The sequence below is a fragment of the Palaemon carinicauda genome, chromosome 26 (genome assembly GCF_036898095.1).
Source record: "Palaemon carinicauda isolate YSFRI2023 chromosome 26, ASM3689809v2, whole genome shotgun sequence".
Lineage (NCBI taxonomy): Eukaryota > Metazoa > Arthropoda > Malacostraca > Decapoda > Palaemonidae > Palaemon > Palaemon carinicauda.
The window spans coordinates 38775870-38798921 of record NC_090750.1 but is presented as its reverse complement, the minus strand read 5'-3'; the positions used below and the strand labels follow the sequence as shown (position 1 = coordinate 38798921).

Here is a 23052-nt window from a genome sequence, read left to right as displayed (position 1 = left end):
TTTTCTCTGGTAATATATAGCAGTTATATACCTTAGAAATGGTGCTAAAGGAGCATTTCACTGGGCGGCACGGGTCGGAGCCCAGAAATAGATTTTTCCTACGTCAAAATCCCTTTATTCTGCTGATGTTACTGTGAACAAGATGTTAGAGGCAGGCAAAAAGATGGATTTAAAAATGGCAGCAAACATGGCAGCATGGACACAATACTAATGTAAATATACGTGGATATGAACCCATGAGATTGGTTACAGGGAAATCAATTATTTTTCCAGGAATCTCAACAAGTAATTTAGCTACAAAGAGTTTATTTGACTGTGGAGCGGTGTCAAAGATCATGGAAAGGCACTATGAGATAACAAAGAAATTTAGGGAAGAAGAATTTAAAGATAAGTTGATCAAGGCTTCCGAAGTGAGAAAGGGTAGTTTTAATGACATGAAATATGAAGAGGGCGATCTCATATTTTATCAGGAGAAGAATAATAAAAGCTGGTGCGGCCTTGTAAAAGTATTTTGCCATAGGAAAAGAGATGTTTTCATATGGGCAAATGGTGATTTAAAAAAGGTGGCCTATTGTAAAGTACACCATACAGAGTTTATGCCTGCGAAGACAATGATAAAGGGGTAATTAACAGAGTAAGTAACATTACTGAGGAGATATTTGATGAAGAGAAAGATTAAGTAAGAAATGAAGGCAGAAGAAAAACGAGATCTCAATCTAGTAAGGTTGAATTAATTGAAAAGGAAGAAGATATAAGAAACCTGAATGAAGTCAGTAATTTTATGGAAGAGAGAGAGGAAAAGAACACATGTAATCATTGAAGCATTGATTGTGTTGAGCAAAAGGGTGATTCTATTGGTGCCTATTGGCTGAGGTCGAAGAAGGCCGAATGCTTTCACCTTGATAATACAGTATTTGTAGTGGAACTACCATTTAAATATCATAAGATGCCGGGAGTGATTGAAGATAAAGAAAAAGAATGTAAAAATCTCAAAGTTTATGATTCTTTTGAGGAAGTCAAAAATTATGGACAACAAAGAATCGGCAGTAGATGGGTAATTAAAAAGAAGGAAAAACATGATGGTCAAAAGACTGATTGTAAAGCCAGGTTGGTTGCAAGAAGCTTCCAGGAAGAGTACAAACCTCAAGCTGATTCTCCTATTGCTATGAGAGAAAGTGTAAAAATAATTCTAGCTGTAGCAGAAAATGAGAAGTTTAATGTGCAATCAGTTGATATTAGGGCTGCTTTCTTGCTGTCTAAAACTGGATCAAGATGTCTTTATTGAACCTCTTACAACTTTCCCACAGAGAAAGTTAACTGGATGTCTTTCCAGTTCTTGTCGTCGGGGGGTAGGGCAGGGTTTCCCTTCCTCCACCGCCTTCAACACTGCTAGAAGGGACTTCTCCGCGAAGGGGAAGACCATGGTGGTAGAAGCAAGAAAAGACGGGTGTTTCTTGCTCAGGGCCGGCACCTTGGAGTTGGTGTAGCCCTTGTCCTTCAGACAACCGGCTAGCAGAGATTGAGCCTTTGCGTGGTCAAACACAATGACCTCTTTAGGCTCGGTTTCCTCCTTGGAAACGGGTTCGGACTTGGGGCGAATGTAGCCGTCCGGATATGCTCCGAAGCTAGGCCAGAATTCCACCTCTTCAAGGGGGACGGCGCCTAGCTTGTCGTTTATGAATATCCTGCCACTTGTGATAAGCATGTGCTCGGCATGCCTCCATGGGTTCGTCACAGAGCAGGCTGGAAGGTCCTTCACGGTGATCTTCCTCTGGGGTTGCTTCGTTAAACGGAGGATTTCCTTTTTGAAATCCTCGTCCCTCTGGTGAAGCCTCTCATCGAGGACCGCAATCAAGGCTTGGAAATTATCCTCGGGTGTGTCCGCTCTTGTGGGCATAGGAGTGGACGATGCAGAGGGGACTGGTTCCAGATGACTACGGAAGTGATAGAGGGTGCAGGGGCGCCTTCTTCTTCGGAGTCAGGAGCCTCTGTAGGTTCCTCTTCTCGACCCTCGGCCATCAGGGTCCTCTCGGTGGTATCCGACACCTGTGACATCCGCTCATCATCATCGAAGTAGATGTCCTGGAGTGCGTCCGAAACGTCTGGATCAACCGGCAGTTGGACACGGGATATCCGGTTTGGGGATGACGGCATCTGCAGATGCCTTAGGAAGAGCAAAGCTCTCATCTTCTCACTATGGAGATAGGGCCCCGTGGCGTTCTTCTGGAAACCACGCACCCACTTGCGTAGTTTCTCGCGAGCGATGTCCCTGGCCTCCGCTGACGGGGGAGCCTCGAACGCCTCGTTGAGCAGGTCCTTGCAAACTGTGCAAACCTGCAGGTCCCAATATCGCAGAGATCCTTGGGTGACGGAGCAGCTGGCGTGGGTTCGGCACGCCAGGTGGCTGTAGAAGTCACGGCGCCGAACGCTGCAAAAGGCGCTCTCACACCGGATGTACTCCTGTAAAAAAGAAAGGGGTACATAGAGTATTTGGAAGTCTATAACATTGACTTGAAGTAATCTTAGATTAGTCTTAAAGTAGTCTCAATTACATTATAAGATTCCTTTCCAAGTGTAAGCTTAGGATAGGTAAGCTGGAAATGAAGCAGGAAAGACACATACTTGTGAATCCCGCCCAGCCAATTGCCGCGACCTTACACCACTACTAACTCTAGGGCTTTCATTCAAGTAAGCCCTAAGGGGGAAGTTATCCAGTAGGGATAGAGTAGCACAGCTAGTACTTCCTCCGGGGTATTAGCAGTGGTGAAAAGGAGAGAGCTGAGTTCATTCAGCATAGTGAAAAAGGGGAAATAATTATCCCCAATTCGAATAGGTCCCGGCAAGGGACTGCGCATGGATGCACAGTGTATGCTAGAAAGTATTTACTGCATAACTATAAACCATAGTTTTCTGTCTAGGGTATGTACTATACCATAGATGTACTGGCTATCGTATACAGCCATACAATAGACACTGCCGGCGCATTGCCGGCAGGGTAGAGTAAGGTGACAGTCTACTTCCGTAATATGAATTAGGTGGAGCCTGCAGCCTGCCGACGTGTCGGAGGCACACCGGGCGCCGGCGAGTCTCCGATTGAGGGTAACTCCTTCCAGCCATCAGTCTATGTGGCGGGGAAAGGGAGACAACCTCGGGAATGATGGCAGATGTCGGCAGGCAACCGGCTGTAGGTACTCCAACCCTGACTTCAATCTATGGGACAGAGAGGAGACCTAGGCTAAGCTGTCGGCTGTTGACGGCAGAGTTGTGCAACAGTGGACCGGCACTTGATTAAGAGAGAGAGAAAGCATAGAGGAAGGAAGAGGGAAGGGCGGCAGCTCACTACCCTAACCTCGCCTTCCTCGAGAAGGAGGGTTCAAATGGAAGGAAGAGTATGATCAGGCTTCCATCCAGCCGCAACTAAGCCGGCAGTCAGCTAGGGTTGCGGATGGCGGTCCAAGGGAGGACCGAAGAACACTAAGATAGCAGGGCGGTCTTCCGCTGGCAGACCGACCTGTCGTTACGCTATCCCATAGTTCAACTATATGCGGGAAGCTTAGCAGTTTGGTCTAGCAGGCGAAAGGACCGGGCCGACCGCATAACCCGCCGGCACTCGGTCAAGTTGTAAGACGGTGGACAGAGGTGCGATGGCTAGGCCATCACAAAAGGACAGAGGGGGAGGGGAAAAGGGCCCTGAGACGGAGTGTGGGGGTTGGTGTGAGCCTTCCCCAACACTCTCAGGGGGGTTCTGTTTCAGTACTGGCACTATCCCAGGTATAGGAAGAGTTCATTCTCCAGCCTAGGGTAGGTTAGTACAGTAAAAGAACGGCATGGCAGTGCCCTCCCAAACTATAAAGAATCAGAATCCCAGGGCCTGCCTAACCTAGGCTAGGGAAAGCATATCCCCTAGCCCAGAGAAGGCAGGTGTAGGACAAGTCGCTAGGCCACAGGGAGGAAGGGTCGTAACCCTACCAGGTGTAGCCTAGGGGGGAGGGCAGAGCCCCCCCTTTTGCCATTCAGCGGAGACCAAAAGGAGAGTTCATTCACCTAATGGGGTAGCTGGGGGCAAACGACTGATACTCTGAGGTTCTGACCCCAACTCAAAGCTCATGAACTATGGCTCTGGGCAGGGAAAGAAAATCCTAGCCTTACCTCACTTGAATACGATTCAAGGTAAGGGGAGCTAGGATGTAGCCTAGGCTACCTCAGAGGGAGGAGAGATTACCTTAGTGAAAAGGTAACCGGGGACGTGTAAAAGTATACAAAAGCCCTAAGCCGTAGATTAGGGGCAAGGAAATCGACTACCAAGATCATCAAAACCCCTTGTATACTTTCTAGAAGGAGAAAAACCCATGTGCAATCACTGAATCTTATATGTATAAATGCCTAATACAGTATCTTCATTTCATAGATTAACTCTAGGAACACTTATTATATCATGCATGAAAGTAAACTAAAATGCCTAGGCTATCGAGCCTAGGGGATGGGCTAGCAACTCTAGCGTCGTAAATTCGGCTACCTACACTCGCCGAAAAAACGAATACTATCGGCATAAGATAACTAATTCCTAGCAATGAAGATTAAATAACTAATACTGATAATTAGTTAAGAAACTGGGAAAGTTGTTCTGGGTAACTAAATAAAGCATGCGAAGCGAACAACAGTGTCAGGACGCCTCCGGTTTAGGCAACAGCTCCGCCACAAAACACAGTATTTAAAGATAAAAAGGTGTTACTTTACGGCCAGAGCTGATTTATACTATATAAGAATATGGTCCTCAACTTTCCAGGGGCAGAAGAGGCTGAAGATTGCGACATGCTGGTAAATAATAGCAAACAACTGGGAAAAACACCTGGTCATAGACGCTACAAGAGAAGGAATGGAGAAAGCGCGCGGTTATGACGTCAACCAAGATGGTGGCCAACATGGCGTCGTTTATGACATCTGAGTACTATAACAGTAATGGAGGAGGATAACTTTGTAACGGCTCCTCCCATAACTTGCCACCAACTTCCCCCTCGAAGCGTAAATGCTATGTGGCGTGTCAAGCATACGTCCCCTGTTATTATACGATATCCTAAAGGGAAACCTTATGTGTACTCGTGCCAGAAGTTAGAATTCTGTGAAATCTTTAGTTTAATTCTCTGGGAATATCTACTGTAGTCACATATACCCTTAGGAAGCTACTGAAGGAACCTTCCATCAGGAAGACATGGTCTAAGCCCAAAAAACATAATTAGCATTGATATGTTTTTATATCTACGGCCTCCTCCCCCCTCTGCCTCCACCCACTACCAGCTCAAGTCACGTCATTCCAAAGGTAAATAAAATTTAATTTTTCCTTTACAGTACAGTATATAATTTTTATTTATAGGTGTAATGTTATTTAATTATATACTGTACAGTACATGTATATTATGTATAAGTATACTGTAGTACAGTGCTTACTATACTATTTTGTTACGTACTAATTTTCAAGGTTTTTACCTAGGGTTTTGCACGCATTAGCTATTCTATTGCCTGCCATACGACATTTTCACCATACGATACCAACTCCAGAATGGATTAATGTCGTATGGCGGGGGTCTACTGTACACGTGTGCATATGTACTGTACATTTACTGATTTAATTACAAACTATTTATACTGTGATAGAAACAAAGTAAAAACAATATTAGACAGTACTTAGTGTTTTAATTATCCAAGCGTAGGCAATAGGCATTGAGTTGTTGGATGAGTTTAGGAGTTATCCCACCCTATGGCACCAAAGATACACGAATTTGTGCTTTTCGCGCTTGGCTCTATCACTTATCCCTCGTGAAGAGGGCCTGACAGTAAATTTAAAGGGTGGTAAAATAATACCTATCCAGGGTTAATGAGAACAGTTGTTGAAATAATGATTTCCGTATGGGAATTTTATTGATCTAAGCAAAATTAGCTTTATGTTCATTAATATTTCTTTTGATCATGTTCTAAGTTTAAAGATTTGTTACACTTATGGAGGATTTCGTAACTTTGTAACTTTTCTTGTTTACTTTTTATTCAAAATATTTCTTGAAGCACATGAAAGGGTCACTTTTCATTTGCTAATTGAATATGAAAATATGAAGAGGGTGGTGGAACATGTAATATAATGGAATTGAATTACTAGTGTGCCCAGTTCTTTATTCATTCAGGCTTAAAGGGGTCATTCAGGTTACAGTGAATTATCTTAAATGATCCATGACAAAGATTATCTAAAGCCTTAGATGACAACAAAGCAGCCATAGATATATTGACTATGACAAGATCAAATATAACCACTACTATAGTGGCTATAGTATTTTATTCAGTATCTCTAAGGCTGGGCACACACATTGCAGTACTGTACAGTATAGGACATACTGTACAAGCACAGGCCAGCATAGGTGAATTGTGCACATCAAGAAGTATTGCAGCCTTTCTCTATATGGTTTTATCATCTTTACTGTGTTACTCATGTCTAAGTTAGTGACATTCATATATGAATTTGAAAGTGAATTCTCAAATAGAGTATTATAAAGTAGCTGTTTTATTGCCTAGGCAACAGATAATTGTCAGACTGGAGAAATTCATAAGATGAAGTGGGTTTGGAGAATTATCTTGTGCAAAATGTGTGAGCTACAATTGTCTAGGTAGAAGTTTCTCAACTTGATATTTATTTCTTTACTTATATACAGTACTAGACAATTATTCATTTTGGTATTCCCATTCCTCTTAACATATTTTTTTTTATTTCCTAAAAAAGGATGGAGAATTGAAGATGGCATCTGATGAAATGGGACTTTGACTACACTATCAGTTTAGTTACCAGTGCCTTTTTCCAGCTGGAGTAAATAGTTTTATCTATGTCATGGTGAAATTTTTTTTATTTTTATCTCTAGTTTTAGCCAAAGCTTTATAGAGGTGAGGAGGACCAGCAGTAAGCTCATGAAGAATGCATCCCTCTGGCCATTATTAGATTTACTGATCAGTGTATGTGATATTCAAACACTTGTAAAAACAGTGCCTGCTTATGCTTCAGAGCCACTTATTTTTCTAGATTTTAATCATAACTGATGATGACAATTCAATGGAATAAAGTGCTTGCCCAGAGAGATTTACAAGGTTAGGTAAAGGCTTGGGCAAGGTTGTAAACTTAAACTTATCCCCCCAATATCAGATGATAAGAAGAAACCTTAACTACTAAATGGGCTGCTGAAGTCGTGGAAAAAATTATCCTGACTCTTCCCTCGGTGCCTATCCCCAGTGTATGTTTCATAATCAGGGAAGCAGCCTTGTGTGAGTAAGTTGTCGATACATTTCATTATTTTGTGATTCATAAGTTGACATGCATGTTGCCGGCGTTTTCATTAACCTGTGACCTGAGCAATTTACGTCAGATTTCATAGCCCCTACTACAATTCTAACCACTGTAATCAGAGGAACTCAACTGAATATTAGTATGATCAGAACATTGTAGGAATTACTGTTGAAGGCTTGTAACCATTCTCTTTTGGTGCTAAGCACATGCAGATAGAAACTTTGATTTCTAAGGTGTTAAATAGGTGTGTTTCTCTCGCACCCAGCTTTAATATTTGTTATACAGATATGTAATGTTCTTCAAATTTTACATGTACCTATTTAAAAAATAGAGGCTCCTAGCATGATTATAGTGGCTTGTTACCTTAGCCAAACATTTCATGTACAATACTGTATTCATTTATGTCTCCTTAGCTGAACATTTTTTATTTTACCTTGTCTGTCAGGTCACAAGGTACCTGTCACATCAACCATTATAGGACATGAATAAATTCTAAAATGTCACACATACATACACTTTACCATCATACTGAATGTTGGAAAATCTTCTTCCGTGTTCTAGGTGTCCTTTCTTTTATTTGTGAACATTCATCACCAGATTTCTTATCTGTATGGTTAATAATCCCTGACACTTCACAGTTTTTTCTTGTTTTCTTCTCTGTTATAGCTCTTCTTGTCCACATGCTTTTTCACAGCAAGTTTTCAATTTCTATTATTTATTTGAATGCTTGCGTCTCTGACAGTCCAGGGACATGAGCATTATCTTCACCACAAGTTTATCACATCTTTTTTCCATTAAATAGCATGAAGCAATTTAATACAGTCTAAAGAAAAACTCAGAAGCTAATTCAAAGATAGGAATACAAAGATACAGTCAGCTGGTAGCTGCGGAGAGAAAGGATAACCCGTGAAGTGAATGAGGAGAACATATGGCACTCACAGACGAATGTACTCGTTCTCTGAATTTAGTTCACTGGTTGTATATTTCCACCCATACAACACAAAAACCTTCTCTTTAAAGCGCAAACAACCTCACAAGAGGGCAGAAGTTCCATGAAACCAAAATGTCACACCTCATGATTATATTTTTTATTCGTCTTTTTATGTAGTAAAAGTAATAAATTCTGTTTGGGCCTTGGTTGCTTTTGAATAATCTGCGGATAGATTATACATGTTGCCTAATAAATTCAAATTACACATGTTATTTTGAATCCAAAATGGTTTAGTATTGATTTGAAAGGACCCAGTGCGTCTAGTCTCAACCATTTATTTAATGCTTCACATAAGTGAGAGAAATTTCTTGCAAGTACTGTATGTATATATAACATAGTTTCTCAAGTTCTGTAAGATGAATAATCACGGCTTATGCTATTTTGACAGAATTAATTAGAATATTGCAGTAAGCAAGATTTTGGATAGTAATGAAAATGATGTGCACCTTGGTTAGGTTCACAGTACTATACTGTATTCAAGTGTTTATTTCATTAATTAATGTTATTGAAACTTGTATTTTATTTTAATATAAGTACAGTATAAGTACATTATACCTTTAATGAACATTAAATTTTTTTTCTAAGTGCTCACTGTGTTTCACATAAGAAAAGTGGGCATAGCATCTGACTTCCCGGAGGCACTTATGAAACATTGTTAAGAGAGTAAATTGTAGGTGTACTGTATCCGGTAACAAATTACAAATAATAGGGAGTAATTGGATTCTGAAATGATTTGATGATACTATGCTGTTGTCATATTGCTTGGTATTATGTTTTAAATATTATTAAATCGGGATTTTATTCATATTTCTCCTCTCTTTTTTAGCAATACAATATCTGTTCACCTAGTCATATGCATAATACTTTTTGGTTCAGTAAAAATTGTAATGTAAGATTATTTGTAGGCAATGAAGTCATTGCATCATTTATTCATAATTTTCATACAGTGTCTTATTTCCAGTTGTCGCCAGTTAATTTGTCCATCAAAAAGGAAGATGCCAAGGTTGTAGATATTTTTGATATTGAAGACTTGGGAAACAAGGCTGTTTTCTGCCGTTGCTGGCGAAGCAAAAAGGTGAGTACTGTATCTTGAATTTAGTTGTTGAATAAACAAAACTCCCTTGCTTTATAATTTAATTTTTGGATCTGGTTTAAAATTTTGCTGAAAATTAGTAATATTGAAGATGCATGTGTACCACATTATTCTTAATTTATCTTTAGGAGTACAGTGATGCATCTTGATTAGAAAGTTTTTGTATACGAAAAATTCATAAGAAACGAGATGCAAAGATTTTTTCACCTCATAACACTAAGAAATTTTCACCTCATAATACAAAGAAATTTTTACGGTACGAAACGAGATTCGGCCAGCACTAAGAATGATTTTAAAATTTGTGCTCCGCCAACTGTAATCTCGCCACCATCGTCCTGCTCTCCCATTGATTATTTACCTAACGATGCTGGTTACTGCAGTAAGATCCTGCTCTCCTATTTTATATCAATAAGCACATTTTTAAGTTGAAAAACAATGAACCGTACTGTATTGCGTGTATGTACGTACACACAATGCTACTACTATCAAAACATTAGCAATATATTTTTCTTTCATTTTGATAAATAACAGATCGTAGCAAATTTTTTCATTTTAATATCATGGTTATTTATTTACAATTAATTTTATAGCAATTAGAACATTTTTAAATTGAAAACATTGAACAGAACTGTATTATATGTTGGAATACACAGTGCTACTACTGGATTTTGAAAGAACGTGACTATGTTGTCTCGAAATTCCAAAGGCATCTGCCGTGGAGGGAAGTTCTCAAGCTTTGCAATGGTTTAATGGAGGTCCCTTTCCTGTTTTGTGTGGAAGACATCAAGGTAGTTGCAGAGCACTGGAGGAAGGTCAGCCAAGACTCCCTACTCCATAAGGCCATGACATTGCACCCTTACTCCTCAATACCACCCCTGCAAAGATTTTCACGAGACGACAAGGGCAGAATAGAGGGTCTCATGCCCAAAAGACATCCTCCTACCCATTCACCAATGGGGGGATGCCTACAGAGCAGGTGGCAGAGGTGGATGTTTCACGGAGCCGAAATTTAGTCGGTTTCTTTCCATTGCGCGGGCTACCACATCCCGTTCACTCTCTCTCCCTCCTTTAACTTGACACCAGTAACATCTTGTTCCTATGCAAAGGGATCAGTGAAGGAACAGTCCTAGAGGGGTTCCCAGGCTGGGGACCAGTCATCAATCTCTCTGCCCTGAATGAGCATATGTAACAGACTCTGTTCAAGATGGCAGAAACGGTCAAACAGGCCATCAGACCAAAGGACCTCATGATAACAATGGACTTGAAAGATACATACTTCCAGGTCTCAATCCATTCATTAAGTAAGTACCTAAAATTCATAAGAATATACCAGTTCAAGGTGCTGTGCTTTGGCTAGTCCGCAGCCTCTAAGGTGTTCATAAGGATCTTTTCCCTTGTATCAACCTGGGCTCACAAGAACGGTATTTGTCTATTACGATACAGAGACGAATGGCTGATAGTAGTAGACTCGGTAGAGATCGTTCTCCTACACCAAGACAGGCTTCTTGAGTTCTGCTACAATCTGGGGATCGTGGTAAATCATGAAGTCCTCTCTGCAACCATCTTGGAAACTGGTATATCTCAAGATTCAGATGAACATCCAATTAGGCAAAGTCTTTCCATCCGAAAGTAGAGTGGAGAGACTAAAGTGGGCAGCTCATCCCTTTTTAATGTAAGACTCACTACCAGCACATCTGTGTCTTCGTCTGGTTCCCAACGGTCGTCTTCGCATGCGTTATCTCCAGTGGAAGCTAAAGACAGTAAGGTCTCAACACTAAAACTCTCCGAACCTTCAGGTTTCGACAGGGCCTAAGCAGAAGAGAGACATGGGGTGGTGGATGATGGGTGCTAGACACGAACCTCCTCAGGGTAGTAGACCTTGTCTCTCCTCCCCCGAATGTGATGCTCTTCACAGATGCATCAAGGAGTGCTCATCTGTTGCAGCTCATGGCCTTTGGACTGTGGTCGGAGTCGAGCAGCAGTGGCACATAAACTTCCTGGAAATGAGAGCAGCCTTTCTTGCTCTCAAGCAATTCCAACACCTCCGTGGTGCTCGTGGGCAACCACACGTACATAAACAAAGAAGGGGGTACTTTTTCACAGCAAATATGTCATGTAGTTGTAGAAATTCTAAGATAGACTGAAGACAATTTGGTTGCCCTCTCATTCCGTTTCATCCTGGGCAAGAAAAACATTTTGTGGATAAACTGAGCAGGAAGACTGATAGTCAGCTCTGTGTGGTCTTTGAATCATCAGATAGCGAAGAAAGTCTTGACTTGAGGGGTTTACCGACAATAGACCTGTTTGTGACATCCCTTAACCAGAAGCTTCCAGTGTAATGCTCGCCAGTACCTGATCCCCAGGCCTTTTTGGCAAGATGCCTTCCAACATCAGTGGAACAATCTGGACGTCTACGTGTTCCCCCTTCTGCCTAGTAAGGAGGCTTCTGAACAAAGTAAGGGCATCAATAGATCTTTCAATGACCCTCATAGCTCTGATGTGGCTACATGCAGAATGACTTCCGTACCAGTTACGTCTGTTCACAGAGCTGCCGAGGGAACCCCCTCCACTTCCAGATCTACTGAGACAACCACACACACGCAAAGATTTACTGTAAGGCAGTGGCTTTGCTACATCTTCACGCTTGGGGCTATCCAGCATCTCCTCTCAGCGAGAGGCTTTTTGCAAGCAGTGACAAAAGGGATGCTCTGGATACCTCCTGAGTAATCTGCCATCTATCAGATGGAGTGAGCAATCTTTTGTGGTGATGTCGTGGAATGTGTATCGCTGCTCTCGACGCCACTATCCCAGTGATAGCGGAGTCCTGTTATACTTTCGAGAGGAAAACTCTTCTCGGTTTCGGAAGTGAAAGGTTACCGCTCAGCCATGAGCCTCTCCTTCAGACTGAACGGAGTTACATTTCTTTCTTGACAGAACGGTCTCTCCTCATACGGAGGTTTGAGCATACAGTAATCCCTCACATATCGCGGTTAATGGGGACCAGAACCGACCGCGATAGGTGAAAAACTGCGAAGTAGGTTCCGAATATTTTTTGAATACGTAAATTTTTTTGTGTACATGTACATGTATATATAATAACAATAAGAGTATATTAACCCTATAAATGTATATGTTATCATTAGAACATTAAAGAATTATGTGAATAAATATTGATATAAATTCTATACTGTAGATAAGATAAAGTACTGTACTGTATAAACACTGTATGTACATTTACATTTATACATAAATAATGTATAAATAATATAAATAATGTAAGTGTACATGTACATACATATGTAGATATAAATAGTGTACGTGTATATACTGTTGATATGTTTTTAGAACTCTTATTCTTATAACAAGGTACGTAACTCACCTTTCTCTTCTTCTTGGGTTCACTAGAGGATGAAGAGGGTAGAGGATGTTTAGGAGCCATTTTCAAGGGCGTCACAAGCACTATTTTACACTAAAAAAAGCACATGAAAACAGCTATAAGTTCCACGCGGCAAGACTAAGCAACACAAGCGAAGCGTGAGAGAACAATGAATGCGATCTTCCTTTGCGGGGCGCATGGCAGGGAGAGATGCCAGGTAAAGTGCTCGGCGGCTCGGCCAATCAGCTTGCGAGATTCTGGAGCAGAGATGACCAGAGAATCAGAGAGGTGGATTTTGAGTTGCGCGCCATCTCCGTGTATACCTGATGTTCTACTGTACTCTCCCTGCCTTCTGCTACCGCCTGCGTAACTTTCGCACCATTTTTTCTAATTTTTTATAAATATTTTTTGAAATCCGCAATGCACTGAGGCCGCGAAACTTGAGCTGTGAAATGGCGGGGGATTACTGTACTTGAACTCCGCCGGAAGTCAGATCACCTCCTTGGAATGTCGTTTGTGTACTACAATTCCTGAAAGGAGCTCCTTATGAAGCGTTGCCTCAATCATCAGACAGCTACTTGACGGTCAAAACGTTCTTCCTTCTGGCTCTTTCCTCTGCACAGAGTCTCAACGTGTTGCATGGTCTGTCCTACAATGTTGCCCATCGTCCATTCAAGGTGATAGGGGTACGTATCACTCAACTTCATCCCTGAGTTCGTTATTAAGACTCAAAGTCCAGATGTAGCGGAGCATAGATTTGGGCTCCCCCGGATAGTTTCTCTGGTCTGCAACTGATGACCCAAATCAATTGTCATTATGCCCTGTGAGGGCTCTGAGGCGTTATCTTGAATGAACAACAGGAGGTTGCCCACATATCAACAAACTGTTTGTGAATACAGGCAGGGTCAAGAGGAGATTTACTAGGAATACAAACTTCCTGGATTCGATGAGTCATCGATTGGGCCTTGAATTTTGTCTCTCCCCCTCAAGGTTATAGACTAAGAACTTATGTCAGGGGCATTAGCTCATTTCTAGCATTCGAAAAGAACTTTTCTGTGGCCCAGGTACTTCATGCAGATTTTGGAACATCAAATGACCTTCACATGCAAGACGTAACCCACAGGAACCTGGATACCTTCTCCATAGATCCTGTAGATCCCAGATACTCCTAAGAAAGTAGTTCGAGGTAAGTACTGTTAGGAAAAACACAAATTACTTAAAATTTGTGATTTTAAGACACCTCAGCTCCCTTGCAGAACAAGTAGCAGTCGATCAAGGGCCGACGTTACCTGGGAGTTAATTTGGTATGAATGATTGACTGACTGGTCTTTTCATTCTTCATCTTCCCCTCTCTTGGGTTACAGCACCTACGGAATTCTTGTATCTAACCTCCGCCATCTGCAGGTAAAACCATATCCCTTGTATAACCTGATATATGAAATGCTTTTGTTATGTTTCTATCCTACCTGTTAGCGGGATGTTCATGTTAACAGAGTTTTATTACTCCAATAATCTTTACCTGGTCAAGTCTCAATGCTTAGTGCTCACACTTATTTGAGTTAGCAAGATGTTAGGGTGCCTTTATTAAACTTGTGCGAGAAGCACAGAGTCACACCCCAGTCCATGATACCAGCCAGCAGGTTAAGGAATTCCACTTTCATAAGGGTGAGTCTCCACAGTAAGAGCAAAAGGGTTTGTATTTGGTGTTGGAACAAATAACAAATGTAAAAGTTATTTTGTATTTTTGCTAACTTTACAAACCCTGAGCTCTTTACTCATACCTGACCTGCAGTCATCTGTCCCTCAGAAAGTCCTGCCTGCAATAAAAAAGTGACATCATTTCACCGGTGTGTGTGTGTGTGTGGGGTGGCTGATCTATCCCCCCCAGCCCCGCTAACCAGCAGCGGGTATTTATGCCATGCTTAAAAGTTTTATGGATAGGTTCCATCTTTTGCAAAAATATATATCCACAGTAAAGAGCTCAAGTAGTGAGGGAAAATACAAATTACTTTCAAATTTGTTATTTTTGAGTCATATCTTCCTCTATCCCGTGACTGTTGATGGCTGCACTTACACATGATCACCAGAATCACCAACATCCAGGTGCCTTGCCACATTCTTGGCCTTTGGCATGGTACCAGAAATACCGTTTGACATTTTGAATTTATGATGAAATCATGTTCAAATTATTCAAAAATAACCATAAAAAAAATTAATTATGAAGGTGGGATGCAAGCGCCATAGCAGTCAATGAGACAAACTGAGCTCTGACTGTTCTACCAACCACCACGGGGTAATTCAACTGTCATACTCATATTGTCCCACAGAAATAACACTCCTACGAATGCCTAGAACCTTTACGTTCTTTATCTATATCTGGGAAAATTGGAAATAAAAAAGAAAGGATTTTTTATCCAACATAAATTGTCACCTGGCACTGAAGGGAGTAGTTTTTGCCTAACATAAATGTATTATCATGCTCAAAAGGCTAAAGTGGACTCCTTTTGAATGTCCACCTCTGAGATGCTTCTGTTTGAGCATGCATCGTAGGAATGCTGAGGAGCACACCTAAGGAGGCACAGACACTGGTCCAACAAAGAGAACAGCCTGTACATCAACGTGCTTGAACTAAAGGCAGCACTTCTAGCACTACAATTATTTCATCAGTGTTTAATAATCCTCTTGGTAGTTTTGCTGACAACATTACTGTAGTGGCATATGTCAACAAGCAGGGAGGTACTGTTTCACAGCACCTCTGTGAGTTGAGAAAGCAGGCTCACATATAGGCATTAGACAATCCAGTAAAACTTTGTAAGATTCATTCCAGGTGGGAAGAATGTGATCACTAACATGCTCAGTTACAAGATACAAGTGGTAAGTACAGAGTGGTCTCTTCATCCTCAAGCAATGAAGATTCCCATGACCTTGCAGGCCTCTAAGGCAATAGATATGTTCACAATGAGGCTCAACAAGGAGCCACCAATCTTCTGCTCTCCGGTCCCGGATCAAGCAGTGTCTGTAGAAGATGCCTTCCAACATCTATTGGACAACATCAACATCTATACTTCTCTCCCAATTTGCCTGATCTAAGTAGTCAGTGGTCTCCAAACCCTTAGTCTTGGTGAAAGGCTATCGCTCAGCCTTGAGCCAAGTCTTTAGACAAGGGTGTGGTCCCATCCTCTTCATTGGAGCTGTCAATGATCATGAGAAATTTTGAGCAGTCTTGCATTCTGAGAGAACTCAAACCACTTGCTTGAAATGTCACCAGAGTTCTTTGCACCCTGAAGAAGGCTCTGTATGAACCTTTAAAGCAAGCATCTTGTATTTTTAATGTTATTACTTGCTAAGCTACAATCCTAGTTGGAAAAGCAGGATGCTATGAGGCCAGGGGATCCAACAGGGAAAATAGCCCAGTGAGGAAAGGAAAAATTAAATATTTTAAACAAATATTTCCTATGTAAACTAAGAACTTGAACAAAGCAAGAGGAAGAGAAGTAAAATAGAATAGTATGTCCTAGTGTACCCTTAAGCAAGAGAACGCTAACCCAAGACAGTGAAAGATCATGGTATAGAGGCTATGGCACTACCCAAGACTAGAGAACAGTTGTTTGATTTTGGAGTGTTTTCCTAGAAGAGCTTCTTACCATAGCTAAAGAGTCTCTTCTACCCTTACAAAGAGGAAAGTGGCCACTGAGCAAATACAGTGAAGAAGAATGTCCACCATTGTGATGCTTATGTTTGAGCATGCATCATAGGAATGCTGAGGAGCACACCTAAGGAGGTACAGATGCTGGTCCAACAAAGAAAACAGCCTGTACATCAACCTGCTTAAACTAAAGGCAGCACTAATAGCACTACAATTATTTCATCAGTATTTAATAAGCCACTTGGTAGCTTTGCAGACAACATTACTGTAGTGGCATACGTCAACAAGCAGGGAGGTACCGTTTCACAGCACCTCTGTGAGTTGGGAAAGCAGGCTCACATATAGTCATGAGACAACCCAGTAAAACTTTCTGCGAGATTCATCCCAGGTAGGAAGAATGTAATCACCAACATGCTCAGTTGCAAGGTACAAGTGATAGGTGGAGAGTGGTCCCCTTCGTCCTCTAGCGGTGAAGATCCCCATGACCTTGCAAGCCTCTTAAGACAATAGATATGTTCACAATGAGGCTCAACAAGGAGCTACCAATCTTCTGCTCACCGATCCCAGATCAAGCAGTGTCTGTAGAGGATGCCTTCCAGCATAGCATCCATTGGATGACATCATCATCTATGCTTCTTTATGGCCTGATCCAAGTAGTCAGTAGTGTCCTGACTAGTCCAAACCCTCAGTCTTGGTGAAAGGCTATCACTCAGCCTTGAGCCAAGTCTTTAGACTGAAGGGCGTGGACCTATCCTCTTTATTGGAGCTGTCAATGATCATAAGAAGTTTTGAGCAGTCCTGCATTCCGAAAGAAGTCACGCCACCTGCTTGAAATGACACCAGAGTTCTTTTCTCCCTGAAGGCTCTGTATGAACCTTTATTGTTAATATTATTACTTGCTAACCTACAACTCCAGTTGGAAAAGCAGGATGCTATAACCCTGGGGGCTCCAACAGGGAAAATAGCCCAATGAGGAAAGGAAAATAGGAAAAATAAAATATTTTAAACAAATATTTCCTATATAAACTAAAAACTTTAACAAAACAAGAGGAAGAGAAATAAAATACTATATTGTGTCTGAGTGTACCCTCATGCAAGAGAACTCTAACCCAAGACAGTGAAAGATCATGGTACAGAGGCTATGGCACTACCCAAGACTAGAGAACAATGGTTTGATTTTGGAGTGTCCTTCTCCTAGAAGAGTTTCTTACCATAGCCAAAGAGTCTCTTCTATCCTTACCAAGAGGAAAGTGGCCACTGAACAATTGAAGTGCAGTAGTTTACCCCTTTGGTGAAGAAGAATTGTTTGGTAATCTCAGTGTTGTCAGATGTATGAGGACAGAGGAGAATATGTAAAGAATAGGCCAGACTATTTGGTGTATGCGTAGGCAAAGGAAAAATGAACCGTAATCAGAGAAAAGGGTCCAATTTAGTACTGCCTGGCCAGTCAGAGGACCCCATAACTCTCTAGCGGTAGTATCTCAACGGTTGACTGGTGCCTTGGCCAACCTACTACCTGATAGGGATCTTACCATGAAGATTGTTTTCCCGCTTTCCCGGCTTATGAGAAATTGGTAGGTGAGATTCATGGCTTATCATAGCATTACTCACACCGAGAGATGGAGAAAGGTCTTCTTTTCCTGATTTCTTTCTAGAACTTAGATCCTGGCCATACACAATCCCAGATTTGAGACCTCCATCTGCTCACTCAAGGAAGCAACCAATAATCTGGATGATTTACTTCTTTGCCCTGTGAGGGCACTAAGACACTACCTGAAGCTAATTCAACCTTTAAGGCCTCTGCTCCAAAACATGTTTGTTAGCTCAGGAAGGTATAAGAAAGAAATCTCCAGGAGCGCCAGCTGCTTCTGCCTTCGAGAGACGATAAATAGAGCACAAGGACAAGCAGCATAGGAACCAGAACAGCCTGCTCATGGAGGCAGAGGAGAAGAAGGAACACTAGCCTTTAAGAACAACCTATCAATGGGCAGGAGTCTAGAATTGCCAGACGACCTTCATAGCCCATTACGTAAGGGAATGTACCCACAAATTTTTGTGTTTAACCTAGGATCTGTGATGGCTGCTAAGCACGTTGTGAAATATACCTAGCACCCTCTAATATAGTGGTTGCGATATTCGTCTAAGATAAGAGTAAGAATGTCTGGCATTTTTTCCTCTTTTCTATCCCTTCCTTGAGGTGTAGCAGTTGAAATGTTTTGTTTTTGGAATGGACCTTGATGCAGGCAATTTACCATACCGAGCACTATATAGAAGTAATTCCCCTATCCTCCTAATGAGGGAGGGGGCTTCCCAACCACCCTCCAGTAATTACTCATTATAAATCTTGTCAGCTTTGCTGAAATCATACTCCTATCAAAGAACTCAGGATGTATTATTAAGAAAAAATAGAAATTATTTTCTACATTTGTGATATTTCTCCTGATTATTTAGTTAATTTTGTCTGGAATATTTAGTTGTAACTCCTTCACTGTTAGTTTAATGAATTTACTTCCTTTTTCGAATGACAATTTATTATACAACCAGTATCACATTTCATTAGTTGGATAAGTGACTAATATCTTAGTTTAATCCAACTCATATCTTAGTCAGGTATCATATTATTATTATTATTAGTATTATTATTATTATTATTATTATTATTATTATTATTAATAATTTCTAAGCTACAACCCTAGTTGGAAAAGCAGGTTACTATAAGCCCAGGGGCCCCAACAGGGAAAATAGCCCAGTGAGGAAAGGAAACGAGGAAAAATAAATTATTTTCAGAACAGTAACATTAAAATAAATATCTCCTATATAAACTATAAAAACTTTAACAAAACAAGAGAAAGAGAAACAAGATAGAATACTGTGCCCGAGTGTACCCTCAAGCAAGAGAACTCTTAATCCAAGACAGTGGAAGACCATGGTACAGAAGCTATGGCACTACCCAAGACTAGAGAACAATGGTTTGATTTTGGAGTGTCCTTCTCCTAGAAGAGCTGCTTACCATAGCTAAAGTGTCTTCTACCCTTACCAAGAAAAAAGTAGCAACTGAACAATGGAAGTGCAGTAGTTAACCCCTTGGGTGAAGAAGAATTTTTTTGTAATCTCAGTGTTGTTCGGTGTATGAAGACAGGGGAGAATGTGTAAAGAATAGGCCAGACTATTCGGTGTGTGTGTGTAGGCAAAGAGAAAATGAACCGTAACCAGAGAGAAGGATCCAACTTAGTACTGTCTGGCCAGTCAAAGGACCCCATAAATCTCTAGCGGTAGTATCACAATGGGTGGCTGGTGCCCTGGCCTACTACCTATACATATAGAAAATAGGGCTAGTTAACTTCAATACAGTATAGAAATTTGATCGTAATCTGTACATCTCAAGATATATTTAATTTCTTTGGAACTTTTTATGTGGTGTTTAAAGAGAGATTTGTACTGGTAGGATTAGCAATAGATATTTTTAAAACTTCAGTATAAGCTTAACTGAGAAACCATTTGTATATCTGTAATATCTGAAAGTTTTCAAAGTACTTAACCCATTAATAACTCATTTTGTATATGCATAGAAAATAGGGAAAATTATAATTTTTGGTCACATTTGATCTTGATAACATCATCAGTACTTATGTGTTCTGTTTAGTTTGAGTCTTTTTCATAAGGGTTCATGAACTAAATTTTAGACTGTTACAAGACCCTGCTATTGGGTGAATTAGCCAGCCCTTTCAGAACTTCCAAATGTCTATGTACTCTGATTAAACTAATTCATATTGATTTTTATTTTCAGTTCCCATATTGTGATGGTTCTCACACTCCACACAATAAGGTATGTGGAGATAATGTTGGACCATTGATTATAGAGAAAAAGGAAGCTGCAGCAAAGAAGGAAGCTTAGTAAGATTTTGTAAACAATCATTCACATCTTTGTAGTGTTCCATGGAAAATCTGAATTATTTTTTCATACTTTGGAATTCCTTACAGGCTGTAAGAATTATAAAGAGGAATTCTGGATTTATTCATGTAAATCTTTGTGAGCCTTTTGTATATACTGGTGAAGGCACATAAATAGCCTTGTATTAATCTTAATCTTAACCTCTTAATCTTAACCTTATATGAATGTGTTGGGCAGCTGTGAATGTTAATTGTTGGTGTTACTTATTTAGCAAAAAGTAACTCATATTCAGGGAAAGAAAGAAGTTTAACTGTATACAGTTTACAGTTGAATTTCCAGAGGTGTATATAATGAGATTCAATTTTTATTGATTTTTTTTTAGTTAAATTAAAAAGTTCTTAAACAGTTTATTGAATCAAAGTTAACGGTTCTATGTTCTTTCATAATAATTTAACTGTAAAATTTAATGTTCAATGGTGTTTCCTACAAAGTTATGGCACTTAAATTGAGGGCTTTGGGGCCTTTGTATCAGTTTAGTCAACAGTAAAATTAAGGATTCCATGGTCTTTATACAAAGATAATATAATTTTGTAATTTTGATTTTTATCCGATCAAGGAATTTGCTCTCTTAGTTAGTTTACAAATATAGTGTTATCTCATTGAAAGAAATAAATTGTGAAAGACGCCTAATTGTTTTATTTTTCTTTTCTCATATGTTTAGACGGGCAAGAGGGCTCTCGAACTTGGGGAAATTGCTCCCCCAGTTCGAATCTAAATTTCTCTCTTTCACCTTTTTCTTTTTCTCAATATTACTTCGACCTTATCCTAATTTCATAAAATTTCTTTAGTCTTGCTTTCCAAACTCTATGAGAAAAATTTCCCTCATTATATGTGTGTATATATTATGTACATATATATTTATTATTTTTTTTTTTCTCCAATGGCTTGGATGTTTTTACATCCATTGTAGCCCCGGCGGGGATGTTCATACATCCTTTATTGCTGCCTGCTTTGATGAGTGGGAGGAGGTATCACGGTTGGGAGGTGTTTGCATTCAAAGCTATATGTGAGAGTATTGGATGATTTCAGCCACCCCGAAGATGGTTTCGACCTTTTTGGCGGAACTATTTTCAAGTGTTGGGTCTTCGGAATCCAGGGGGATCCAATGCTTGGGGTAGGACTCTCGGCTTTTGGCCGGAAGCCCGTCATTATAGATATGGGGAGGATGATTCCATAATTTCTTGGAAACAGTCCTAACAGGCGGGTTCAGCTTACACCTGTGCCTCTATATCTGTTTTGATGCTATCCTTCGGGTAGGGTATGGAGTGGACCATCTGGGAAGTATACTCTCATTGTGCCGATGGTGGAGAGTGCAAATTTCCTTTCCGACGTGTGATGGCCTAACATTCTCGAGCAGGTACATCAAACTAACCCTTTTCTCTCTCTTTCGTCTAATAGATTCTTTAAGGAACGAACCCCCATCCCCTGGATACGCTGACTATCCCCCGGCACTGTTGACGACCTCTGCTAATGTGATAAGGGAAAGCTCTGTTGATGACCTCAGAACGGGAAAGGACCATTCTACTGATATTTCAAAATCGAGTAATTTGGGTAACACGAGGAAACTTCGAATCCTCCATGTTACACAAATTTCAATAGAGACAAATTATGATGATCTATGTAAAGCATTTGAATGCTATGGATGCATAAAAGAAATAAGGATGAAACTTGAAGCTGAAACTTGGGATTCATGGATATCTTATAGTAGTTATGACGAAGCATTTAGTGCAATAAGTAACTTGAATAATATTAAAATTAATAACTTGAATGTCGCAGCTGCGCTCTGTGATAAGGTACCAAAAGATTTGGATGTGTACAGGCCTGCCGATTGGTTGGAAAAAGACGCAGATTTAGTTATGCCCTCCCAGAGAAATCCAAAACCACCGATGTGGCTTATAGCTGAATCAAAGGGGGTTACAGGGAATTATTTTAAAATATGCAAATTGATTCAGAAAAAAGTAGGAACTATTGCACCAGGCGATATATCTCGTTTCGGAAAAAATAGTTTCCTTATCCATGCCAAATCCAGTACACAGTCGGTAATATTGTCCAATATGAAAATAAGTAATGATGACATTAAGTTAGATGTCAAACCCCACCTAAATTTTAGCTACGGAAGGGGCGTAGTTTTTAACAGAGATCTATAGGATTTTACAGAGGAGGAGATACTGGCCATGTGTCCATTAAATGTATGGGAAGTTCATAAAGTCCCAGGTACATCAATGGTAATCCTTACGTTCCAGGATGCTGATGTACCTTTTCATATTATTATCGAGAACGAAAGGATTAAAGTAAGACCCTTCAAGCAGAAGCCATTGCAATGCTTTAATTGTTTTAAATTTGGGCACCCGTCCAAAGTTTGCAAAAATGAGAAGATGTGTGGTATTTGCTCCAAATCTTACCATGGAGAGTGTGCACTTGGAGCCAGGTGTTTAAATTGCAGCTCGAATCACAAATCCACAGACAGGAGCTGCGAGCTGTATAAGTTGGAGGAAGCTGCCCTCAACAAATCAAACTTAGAACATTTAAGTGTGACCCATGCCAAGGGACTGTTGAATAAATCAAATACATATGCTAAGGCATTAAAATCAAACCAACCTAGCGTTGCCAATAGCTAAAAAAAAAGTATACTATCTGACAAAATGTCAAATAACGAGGTAACCATATTACCTCCTG

General features: G+C 40.5%; 1 protein-coding gene across 1 annotated transcript in view; it reads left to right on the top strand.

Moving 5' to 3' along the window:
* The window catches only part of Cisd2 (CDGSH iron sulfur domain 2), a 96351-nt gene extending 75350 nt beyond the window's left edge, over positions 1-21001 (top strand). Inside the window, exons 3-4 of the mRNA XM_068349576.1 lie at positions 9271-9384; positions 20212-21001. Of these exons, the coding sequence (XP_068205677.1) occupies positions 9271-9384; positions 20212-20319 (222 nt within the window). The 3' untranslated portion in view covers positions 20320-21001. The remainder of the gene's footprint in view (positions 1-9270; positions 9385-20211) is intronic.
* Positions 21002-23052: the final 2051 nt, after the last annotated feature.